Source organism: Phaethon aethereus (genome assembly GCF_964289735.1).
Source record: "Phaethon aethereus genome assembly, chromosome: Z".
Taxonomy (NCBI): Eukaryota; Metazoa; Chordata; class Aves; order Phaethontiformes; family Phaethontidae; genus Phaethon; species Phaethon aethereus.
In genome coordinates this window covers 39,328,924-39,341,032 of record NC_138577.1, presented here as the reverse complement: position 1 = coordinate 39,341,032, position 12,109 = coordinate 39,328,924, and the positions used below count along the sequence as shown (strand labels likewise).

Genomic DNA, 12,109 nt, shown 5'->3' with positions numbered 1-12,109 from the left:
ATAAAAGCTGAAAATACAAAGAAAGAATAAAGAAGGGGAACAGGCATTGGAATACGTTTACCAGAAGGAAATGGTTGAAATCAGTTTTAGGAAGCAAAACTATCAGCATTACTTCCTCTGACAAGATCAGTCAAACTTTCCTATTCAAAAAAATCACTACCAGATCCCCCTTGTCATAAAGAAGGTTCCTCTAACTTCTTCAGCTAAACTTTATGTTTGTGAACAAACTTTATATATCTTGTTGATGGCTGCCAGTCTTTATAGTTAGTTCTTATAATCCTCCTAACTAACTGTAATTAGAAGACACCTTGTCAACATTTTGCTAGGCTGGGCCAGCTTATGTCCACAACACATTCTTCCTCTCCTGATGCGGATGGCTTTATGATATTCACATCATTAAAGTACTGCAAAGCAAGCTAAACCAAACCCCCACCTTGGTTCAGCAACACATCTTTTTTATCAAAATAAGAATAAAATCTAATTGAATCAATCTAAACTGAAATTTATTACATTTACTTCATCCAGTTTTAGAACTGGGGGAAGGACAATTTATCAGTAGGATAAATTCATCCATTATTTACTTTCACAACTTCAAATCAAGTATGATCCATTACCTCCTATTCCACACTAAAGCTGATGCATTTTTGTGCATTTCACTTTGGCTTTTCTTGTGGGCTTGGGGCTGGGGGTTTAGTTTTGTTTGTTTTGAGTTTGGTTTTTTTTTTCTCCCCTCAAAAGATCTGCCTCTGTTAGTTAGGCAACTATTTGCAGTTCTTGAACACTGCTCTTCTTTTCTGTATTAATATTTCAAAAACATTCAGGGCATTAGGACTTTACATGAATAAGCAGATGTTCCTGGCTATAACTAGTTAGGAATCTTCCTATCACATACACAGAGGAAGTACTTGTACAGTTAAATCCCCATATTTTGTATCAACTTCTTAAACATTCAACGAAGAGAAAAGCATTAGCTATTTGCTACTGCAAGAGAAGATATAGAATTTTTGTTGTACTTTGCTTGTAAAATTGTTGTAAAATTTGCTTGTACTTATCTCAAGGGCTTGAATAATTTCAGATTACCATAGCTTCCACTGTTATGAATGATTTCATATATAATAGTTTTCCCTGTTTTTTATATTATAAACAAGTTATGAGGGGGAAACAAACAAAGTCACCTGCATAGTAATGCTGTCTTCCTGCATCTCCACTGCTACTGCTACTGCCAAGACTAGTAGTGCTTTGTGCAAGCTCATTTGTAATTAGCCCTGGGACTCCAGTTCTTGGTGACAGATTATCTCCTAAAATATTATCTTCAAAACCAGCAGGGAAGTTAAAGTCTGGTCGGTTGTTTTCCTCCTTTAACACAAGATGAAGAAAATTAGCATTTTTTGAGTACTTCCAGATTCATTATATGACGTCCATCTTTATCCTAATAAATAAATAAACAAATAAAGTAGCAGATTAAAATGAAATCCTGATATAAAAAATTTATTAGATGTAAAGTAAATCTACACAACCCCAAAAAGAGCAGATATTGGACAGATTTTGGAAAAATTAAAGGCTTTAGCACTGAAAATACTTAGCTGAGGATCAAACTGAGTGACAAAGCAACAGGTATATAAACTTCATTATAAGAGAAACAGAAAAAATGATGCAGAAATTGTGATTTGGCAGACATTACACAAAGTGAAGAAATTATCAGAAAAAATATTTGAGTTAAAGTAATATTTTCAGAATTGAAGGCAGAAATGAAACACAGTCACTAAGACACAGGATGCAACAAAATATAGTAATGAGGATATTAAAAAAGGGAGGCTGCAGAAATAAAAGAGGAGAGAATGAAAAGATCCTTAAAGGGAATTAAAGTAAGTCACATTAAGGGGATTATGATATACTGTTAAACAACATTTTACAGAATAGGTCACTATAATAAAGGCACACAGGAAAAAACCTCAGGAAAGAAAGCAAACTAGTGAATTTTCATTGTCACAGGCAAAATCTGGTTAAAAAAAACAATTAAGGAAAATATATGGTTTTGTTTCTGTTTTTTTTTTTTATTTAGTAGAAAGAATACTATTAGTAACATCAGTTAAATTTGTTTCAAGTAGAAATAAAGGTAGACTATCTTCGCCTTTCCCACGTTTCATGTTGGGGAAAGGAGGGAGAATTTGAAAAAGGAAACAAGAAGCTATCTTAACAGCCTGAAGAGGGTAAACAAAAGATCTTTAAAGCCAAACACCAGATCGAGGAGTTAACTAGATTAAGCAGAGGCCTTTGTAAGAGAAAAACAATGTTTGGAGGTACAATAACAAGATGCAGTTGGAAAGGAGGAAGTTACAATATTCATCCCTCCATCTCCTCTTTCATTGGTGTCATACTCTGAAAAAGACTCTGTTAATCAAGTGTGCTCACACAAGAACCATAACATTTAGTTTCAAAAGTCCTGACAAGTGAATTTACTAGATGTCAGGCTGTCCTTTACTTTCAACTTTAATCCTCACCAACCTGACTTATTAGGTTTGTGATTTGTTTTCACAACCTTTTCTTAATTTTTTAAAATAAGACAGGCAGTATATTATCATTTAAGATGACATAATTTTGTTCTTGCTAGGGTTATTTGGTGCAGTTTCTTTAAATATAAATAAAAAGATAAATAAATAAGTAAATTAGGGGAGGAATGTTGAGAACAAAAAGTCAAACTTTAAGTTTACTGCATCAAGACCATTTAATTTGCTTTGTCTGAAAAGTGGGGTTTTAATGACAGAGGAAAACTCTACCATACATAAAATACAAATTTTATTAGCTAATAGTCAATACTTAATAAAAAGACACCATCTCATGAAGCAATCTTCTGGACACAGAATCTAACCCTCTAACTTTGTCTCCCCAAATTTTTCATATTGAAAAACACTTGCCTCATCATCTGAGTAACTATATGCTGAAGTTACAACTCCCCACATCTTACTGGCCACATTGGCAGCCTGCTTCATGCCTGATTTCAGAACATCCATTTTTGGTCCAGACAGTATATTGTCTAACTTCAGATTGGATAAAGTTGTTACGACAGATCCTAATGAGCCGTGTGGAGAAGCACGACCCAGTCCTGTCAAAGATGAAGACCGCTCCTTTTGAACTCGTGGCTGGGTTTGTTGCTTTGGTCGTCCAGTGAAAGTTTTAGATCTGGAGACAGAAGGACTTCTCCGATTTTCGTAAGACTTGGGGGATGGGAGGACGGGATCCAAAGGCAGGCTTGACCTCCTTTCTTGGGAGTGACCAAGTGTGCCAGGGGCTTCTGCTTCCCTATCTGGCTTGTGCAGTTCCATGCTGGGAAACTTACTACCTAATGGGCTCTTCAGATTCATATAACTCTCTATTTCATCTGCCAAATTACGTGCTGCAACTGGTGACACCAACTTTTCCTCAGGTTCTGGATGCCTTGGTTGCATGCTGTCAATAGCCAGCAAAGATAAAGGGTCCAAGCCTACTTCAACATCTTCCCTTTCAATAGGCTTAACCACTCCATAAAAGCTATTCCTTTTAGTAGCTGCATCTTTGGATTCTGGTTTCTGGTTTTTGGACTCAGTTGACTGTTCAAGGTTCATATCTTTCGCTGTGGTCATGTTTTCACCTCTTCCATTCTCAGTATACTCCTGCCCTTCCCCAGGTTCTTCTAGCACTGGTGAAGACCTATGTTCCAATTCCCAATCACTCTCAGTCACACAACTCCAAGTGCCACTTATGCCAGCGATACTTTCAAAGCTGTGGGATTTATTCACATGACTAGGTGAAGTTTTGGCCCCAGATAAAGCTGCTGTTAGGATCTTGGCATCTGCTCCCATCATCATTGCTATTTCTTTAGAATGTAAGTCCAAGCTGCCTTTTTTCAGCAGCATTCCTGCTCTGCTTTCACTGCTGAAACTGCAGCTTCTCTCTGAAAAGAGTTTCTGCCTCTTCTGTCCTTTTTCACTTGTTTTCTTAGGAGAAACGTCACCAAAGACTACATCTTCAATGGAATCCTGAGTTATGAACAGTGGGCTAGAACCAGTTTCTAAAAGAGAAAAGGCATTAATATGGTAACCATAGCCACCAAAAATGTCTACTTCCTGAAATCATGTGAAATCTCCTTATCTCTTTACCAGTGAGAAGACTGGGAGCACCACAATCTCAAGTTATCCATTAAGAAGTTAGACTAATATTAACAAGTTATTTTACTGGCTGCAAAGGCATCCTGCAGATCAAAAGTCATCTACTCTTTTACTCCTCGAAGTCAAAGGCTTTTACGGCTTCTACCTCCTTTGCCTGTGCCAGCACCCAGCACCCAAATAATACATCCGTGAACTAAAGAAAAGTACAATTATAAGTAAAGATCGTTCTATTTTTTTTCCAGAGCTATATTCACAGATTTATTCATCAAACTCCACAGCTCATTCATGTTCTGGAAAAAACAACAACAACAACAACAACGACCACCACCCCAGAAAAAAAAAAACTATCATGTGTGTCTGCACAACACAGAAGCATCACTTTGTTTATGACACAGCCATATTTAGAAAAAGTTAAATAAATTTAGCATGTGGAAGATACAAACTAATCTTATAAATATTCTCATTTCCTCAGGGGAATTGGGAATATTTATTGCCTAGAAAGCTGTGTTAGTTAGGCAAAAACCTCTATTAAGTATAGGAATTCTACTATATTAGGATCCCAACAGAGGACCCAATGTACCACATCCACTGTTGGAGTATGTTTGAGTCTCACCTTGATACTGCTTCTTGACTAGTCATCAGCTTTCATAATTGCCAGAAAAGTTCTGGGCAACTTCTTGGCTGAGACTCAATTCTTTGCCACCAAGCTACGCTGAAGCTGGACTACATTGCCTTAGTCAAGGACAGGCAAAACAGCAGAAAAAAAAAAAAAGCTCCAAGATTTGGCTTTTATATATCCGTAAGTCTTCTTCATCATAAAGCTCCAGATACATAAATAAATTTTGTATGACACAAAGACAATATGCATTGTTCCCAGGTTATACCAATGCCAGAGGAATAAAGAGACTTGTCCACGGCCAGTGAGGTTTAGGTGACAAAATCAGGAGTATAGACCCTAATTCTTTTTGTTTTCCAGTACATTACTGAAACACTCTCAGTGTGGGACAGGGAAAAATCTTGATTTCAATATATTCAACAGTGATTTTCAACCTTAGAATCCACAAGTTTCTTCCAAGTCATCCACAAAAGATAATGGTGGAAAGCAAATATTGTGCAAGATATCTGCACCTCAGATAGAAGTTCTGTTTCTTTTCATAGCACGAAAAAGATTGCAAAATACTATAGCACAACAAGATCAGGATTTTACCAAGCTCTGTTTCACCCAGTGACTCACCACCACTGCTTTTCTTTCCACTGCTATCAAAAATGCCAGACGGAACTTTCACAATACTGTTACCACAAGCAGGTAGGTCTGTTGGACTATGAGTTTCTATATTCAGCTGTTGCTTTTCATCAGATTTCTCAGTACAAACCTCTGCAAGAAAGAGAATTTGAACTTTAGTAAATTTAACTAAATAATTTCATTTGCACTGTTACAGAATCACTAAGGTTGGAAAGGACCTTCAAGACCGTGTCCCCTAAACCATGTCCTGAAGCGCCACATCCACACGTTTTTTGAATACTTCCAGAGATGGTGACTCCACCACCTCCCTGGGCAGCCTGTTCCAAGAACGGAACAATATAAAATAAATAATAAATCTTCAGATAAAACAAATATTTAAATATTTATTAAATATTTAAATAAAATGACTATTCAAATATTTATTAAATATTTATTGAATACTTAATTTTATTTAAATATTTAATTAAATAAATATTTACAGGAAAATATAAACTCAAACACTCTTCTCTTACGTAATTACAACTTAAAGGATCACTCCTACTAGGAACTGAGCATTTCCTGGAAATAATATCCAGACAGTTGACAGTAGACAGTATTATACAGAGAGTGCTTTGCTGTTGACAAGTTTAGGGCATATGCCAATTTCTTCCCTTGGTATTTTTTCAGCTAAACGAAGTAGAGCAGGAACAGCAGTTCTCAGATTTTCATGCAGGGCTATTTGTCCAATGACAGCTTTTAGAAGCCCTATCTCACATTGAGGGCATAGTAACACAGATTGAAACAGCTTCAGTAATGAGAAAGACAAAATACAGAAGAACCAAGGGCATAATCTGGATAGAAGACAGGAGAAGCCCGTATTTTCTGCAGCTAGGAAGTGCTTCTAGGAAAGACCTTTTATTAGGTCAACTGGACAGCTAAAAAGATGGTCCAGTTTTCAAATATACAATTGAGATGAATGGAATACAAAATACTGAGTGGCCCAGCACTTGTCCAATTTTTCCAGCTACACTAAATTAGTCTAATAAAAGGCTATTTCTACCTATATGTATTCCACCGCTATTATCTAGGCACAGTGGTAGTCCACCAGATTTAATACAGTCATATTTTGATCTTGGCAACATTATGAATTCAATACATTAAGTATTTGTGGTAGTCTAATGTACAAAGCAGATTTATTACAAAAAGCCTTCATCACTGTAAACATGCATACTTAACCTCCTATTAGGTCTTCAGCTTTAGAAGAAATATCTTTCTCCACCAGTGTTTCAGTTGCATGAAGACTATCCCCATCATCTCTTAAAAGTTCATCCTTGGATCCGTAGCCCTGGTCTGACTGACCACCTGTTTGAAGGAATACAAACACATGCCTCAGATTTGTTTTTCAATAAGAAAATAAAAACCCTGAAATTAACTTGTTTCACATTTCGTTTTGCCAGAAAAGTCCACAGTAAGATCACCAAAATGCCTAATCTGTGCATAGATTTACTTGGTGATGGTGACAGCAGAGATAATTAAGCTGCACAATAAAATTTACTTTTCTAATTTATATTATATAATTATATATAATATATATTATATATATAATCTATATTAAATACAAGTTATTCCCCCAGAAACACTATAGTGACTAATTACTTTTAAACACACTGTATCTCCTTTCATTCCTTTCCCTTCTCATTAGCATGAAATATTTCATTGCTGGGCAAGCTAAATTCTCAGATGCATCTACAAAAGAAAATTAGACAAGGGCAACAGTAATTGAGCAATGCATCCCTGAAAAGAACTGCACCATAAACTGTGCTACATCTTTGTGCTACAGTGCAAAATATAAAATGTAATAGAAAAAAGTAAAAATCTAAACATTTTTAAAAGTCTGTTCCTCCAAGATACCAGTTAAACTTGACAGCTGTTATTCATTCTTAAAAAAAAAGTTTACAGTAGTCCGAGAAGTCTGCCATAGGAAACAATCCAGAAAGACACTCTTTTTTTAATTATTTTTATCTGAAGTGGTGCTACATATGCAAAAATACTATATGGGACATATCCCACAGCAACATGTTAAACAGGATTATTTATATGCTTTAGAGTAGCTATTTGAATACATGACAGTATTTAAAAATATCAAAGTAAGTTACTGAGTGTGAAAGGTATTAGGAAGCTCCATAAAACTTGAGTGACAGACATAATTTATGTAAAATACATATTACTGCTGTTTATTTTACCAACAAAAAGTAAACATGTAAAAAAGAATTAAATTTTAAAGTTTGAGCAGCCATCAGTTATTACATTTGGCTACCATATTAAAAACCTTTTGTAAAGAAAAGGAGGTTCTGACATTCTTTGGTCCTTATTTTCTCTCTATCATTTCAATAATGTTAGTAACCCTGCTTTGCACAGAAGTGAAAACACCCTATCAATAAATGGGTGAATTACCTGCAGAAGTAACATTCAAGGGCAGAAATAATGCACACGTGCATCCAAGGCTTCACACCATATAAGTCTGCACCCCACACCGTGATAGCCAAGGACAAATGCGGCACCCAAGAGACAGCAAAGAGCAAAAAGCAGAGCAACAAAGAGCAGAGAGAAGGGAAGTTCAGTAATCTAGGCAGGCATATCAGATGAAGCACAGGAATCAGACTCAAAGTTCTCTTTACAGAAGGGCTCAAGATATTAAAAACATGAGGAGTGTGCAAGAACCATTTGTACATTAAGTTTTGAGATACACACAGAAAGGAAGTTTAGTTGAGACTGTGCACAGGTAGGATGTAATCAGTACTAAAGCAGATACAAAGAATCATGAATTTTGTCTTGCCATCTCAAGTGATTAACTTCCTGTGCACTCTTTTTACTCCAGTTTGCCTGGAAGAGTGCACACCATGTTTAAGGCAGAGTTTTTCTCCACTTATCACCTGTCTTCCCATTCCCAGGTGTCTCAAAGACTGTATGACAAGGTTCTGATAATTTCTATATTTATTTCCAAGTTTAGCAACTGCTCTTAAAAAGCTTGAATATGGCCTTTAAAAGTATAGTTTACTATAGCCAAACATAACGTACTAATTCCAGGAATGCTAATTAGGCCTTTCTGGATTACCTTTAAGGAGCAACATTTTAAAGCGTTAGCTTCTAATCACCTCAGCAATTTGCACTCCTTTCATTTTAAAGCAGAGAAAGGTTTTACTCACACAGACTATCATTTCTATGAATAAATAACATTATCCAAAAATTGAACAGACTCATATGTTAGATGCTTCATACCTTTTCTGAATATTAGCACAAAAAGCAAGGTTCATGAGACCACAGCAAGAAATTTATTTTGACATAACAGTACTTCTGCTACAGTTCACTCCAAACTAAAAAAGAAGCATGATCTGTGGTAAAGAAGTAATATTCAACCACAGTGTATTTCTTCTTTACATAGTTTAACTCCATGCTTCATTCTCTACAGCCTCAAGGGGGGAAGGTGATGGTTGTGGAGGGGAAATCAACAAGAGACTAGAAAATTAAGCCTTTTTGGGGACTGTTAGTAGTGAAACCCAGCAGAATCTAGTACCTGTGCTAGAGTGATTATCAATGGAATCAAGCCTGACTAAGTCACTGACGAAGAGAGTGTGCTCCCCACTGTTAGCATCATTAGAACTATCCACGCTACCATGGCTCACCATGTCCCCATCACTTCCACCTGTGGTACTCCGCAGAGCTAAAGACATGAACGAGAGCTGGTTAGTAAGAGATGATTTAACTTTGCAGGTTTTTAAACAAATCTAACCTCTTCAGACAACAGTAATACTTTTGCTTGCACATATAAAACAAGAGTATGAAATTCTAGCAATGGAATTCAGACAATTAATTCTTCAGTATGTGAAAGACATTCTAAGACTCTTTGAAGCATCAAGTTAGCATTTATTGATTTTTATACATTTAAAGAAAGCTATTCCACTTGTAAAAGCCACAACATTAGCTGCAATCCCTCAGAAAGCATGTCATGCTCTTGCTCAGCAGAAACAAATCCATGTGAACTAATTTATTACCTGATATCACAGGTACTCGTGGGCTCTGTGTTGTTTTCTTTAAGCAGTGCCTAAATTGTGCTGTGCCACGAACTACATTTCGTACCTTTGTCCACAGGAATATGCCACTGCGGTTACTGCTAGGCCAAGGAGACTCTAAAACTGCCTGCAGAGACATTGCAATAACAAAAACAGCAAGAAAGTTACACTAAGAAACACAGTACAGTGAAAAGCTTTTCTTTCCATACTCAAAAAACACATTTCCTGTCAATTACATGAAGAAGGACAAATATTTGTGTTTTTATGAGCTATTCCCTGTTATCCCACAGCTCTGGATACAATAGCTGAGTAACAATGAACAATGGATCAAGATAAAGTACACAAGGTCGGTTTTGTTCTTCTTTATATACTTCAGTAGCAACAAAAGACCATAGTAGCACTTCTTTTCCTATTACTTTACTAAGAAGTTTCATTAGGATATTACAAGAACTTGGAAGCAAGGAAAAGAGGCAGCGGCTACTTCAACTAGCCTAATTACATCCTTCATCCATCTTGGAACCTGCTAATTAAAGGATACACCTACAAACAGATCATTTTGACATGGAAGCACTAGATACGTTCCAAAGCTTGGAAATGGAAACACTATAAATGTATATTTCAACAGAATTTTTGGTTAGCCAAAGAGCACAGGAATGTAAACCTAACAGTGTAAAACCATACAGTGTAGATCCAGTGACCCACAAGCATGTCCAAAATGATTGCTTGCCGAACAGAATCAGCAAATGCAAGTGAAGAGCTGTAAGAAACAATCTTCAAAACATACTACAGGACAAGGGGAGTGACAATAGCAAGAGAGACATTAGTCCAGTATTCCTCATCAAGACTTCTCTTACCTTATTGTAATAACCGTAGGTGATGGCATTTGGCTGTATTCCAGCATTTTTCATTTCAAAGAGGACTCTCACAGCCTGAACAGGCTGACCCCACAGTCCGCAGAGCTGCATTACAACTCTGTAGCAGACCTGACAAGATAGAGAAACGCATAAGTGGACTGATGACAAGGATTTTGAGACAGCTTAAGCTCTTCCCTGATTTCCAACTTTTACACATGTAAGAGGGAAAGCCATGTGAGAGCAGCTACTCGGTACATAACACTCAGCCAGAAGAGGGAGCAAAAATAAAACAGGAAATCACATGAGCCAAAATAACATCAGCAGTCACATTGTTGAGAATGCTGAATTTTTTTCCACTCGGCTCTTCTGTTTGCAAAATAAAGGAGGGAAGGAAACGCCCACGCAAAAAGCAGGGTAACTTGCTGCTGTGTGCCTGTGGATATTACTGAAAGAATGGTATGCTGCACACAAACCCATTAGCTCTTCAGTTCAGCAAGGCTGCAAAGCATTAAGTCAAACTGCATTTAAAAAATAGGGATATTTAAGAACTTCCTTCTTGAAGAAGTCTGGGAGAAGACTAGCAATGCTAAGTTGGAATACTTGACTCAGCTGACTGTACACTGGTGATGAAAAAGGAAATTAATTTCCAGTTGCCCTAGTTAAGCAGGCTTCTTTGAGATCATTTCAAGATGGCTTTAAAACAGGACAAACTATAAATATGCTTAACCTGGTGGTGGCGGTGAAACACGCTATATTTGCACCTTGTCATATATTCCATGTTCATAGTAACATTTTTTTATTCACACTTGCCTCATCTAGTGGTTCCACATCAGTTTTCCTCATTTTAATTAGAACATCGTATGCCTGCTGCAGTGCTTTGACCTTGGGATGTGCAACTCTGATGTAGGCTGGCAGACAAATAAACCACAGGCTGTAACTATGGCTGAAGAGACACTTAGCCCACTGTGGGGGGCTTACATAATACTTCTTGGCTAATTTATGGGCTGTTTTTATCTCCTGCAATGATGATACAAAACAAAAAAGCAGAAAAGAGATGTAACATCCTGAATCTAGAAGCCATTACTAACTCAGATACCAGCTTCTTAAAAGTAAGCATTTAATAATAATGGGCAAACAGTCAACTGAAGCTCCCTTCTTACCACTCTCTTATTAAGGCTCTCTGCAAGGAAAAATTAGCATTGGAATTAATCATCTCCTTTTTTTTTCTTACCCATCCAAGCATTAATTTTAATTTCCTTTTGTTTGCTATTACAGTCTAAAGCTTAAAAATGGGTTTGACAATAAACTGTAATCTCAGATGCTAATTTGTTTATTTGTTGCTTCCTGTTTCTTTCTTTCTTAAGTTTTGACTCTCAATAGTTACAAAGACCTAACCTCTAACAATATTAACTTACAGTATAAATAGGTAGTGGCAATTTTACCAAAAAACTTCATATCTTTCAGTGTTCACACAGCGATTACAGTAAGACTCATCTGACCTGTTTTGTCCTCTTTGCCATGAGTGCTGGACTACTTGAAATGCTGCTTCCAGCTGGGTGTCTGCTGAAGGAGAGCTTGAGCTCCTGTGGCCTGTCAAAAAGCTTGAAATCTAGTCGTGGGAAGTTTTTATAGCTATATAGATAGTAAAAAAAAACAAAACACAGAAAAGCTTTTCACATACCTGCTGATAGCAGGAAAGCCATACAAAGACAACTTGTATGCAAAGTACTGACAAACAGGAGAATAAAGAACCAAGGGACAAAAAAAGAAAGGAAATAAGATAGCAAGATCCTTTTAATCTTATTCACAAAGATATCA

General features: G+C 36.7%; 1 protein-coding gene across 2 annotated transcripts in view; it reads right to left on the bottom strand.

Annotated features, from left to right (window-relative positions):
- The window catches only part of DENND4C (DENN domain containing 4C), a gene marked incomplete at both ends in the record, with an annotated part of 54,509 nt that overhangs the window by 18,101 nt on the left and 24,299 nt on the right, over positions 1-12,109 (bottom strand). Inside the window, 9 exons of one of the 2 annotated variants that reach the window (XM_082013628.1) lie at positions 1,176-1,356; positions 2,916-4,048; positions 5,380-5,520; positions 6,604-6,729; positions 8,942-9,088; positions 9,420-9,564; positions 10,292-10,420; positions 11,102-11,308; positions 11,791-11,923. In XM_082013628.1, coding sequence (XP_081869754.1) covers positions 1,176-1,356; positions 2,916-4,048; positions 5,380-5,520; positions 6,604-6,729; positions 8,942-9,088; positions 9,420-9,564; positions 10,292-10,420; positions 11,102-11,308; positions 11,791-11,923 — 2,342 coding nt within the window. The remainder of the gene's footprint in view (positions 1-1,175; positions 1,357-2,915; positions 4,049-5,379; positions 5,521-6,603; positions 6,730-8,941; positions 9,089-9,419; positions 9,565-10,291; positions 10,421-11,101; positions 11,309-11,790; positions 11,924-12,109) is intronic. The other variant, XM_082013627.1, reaches the window with a different exon arrangement.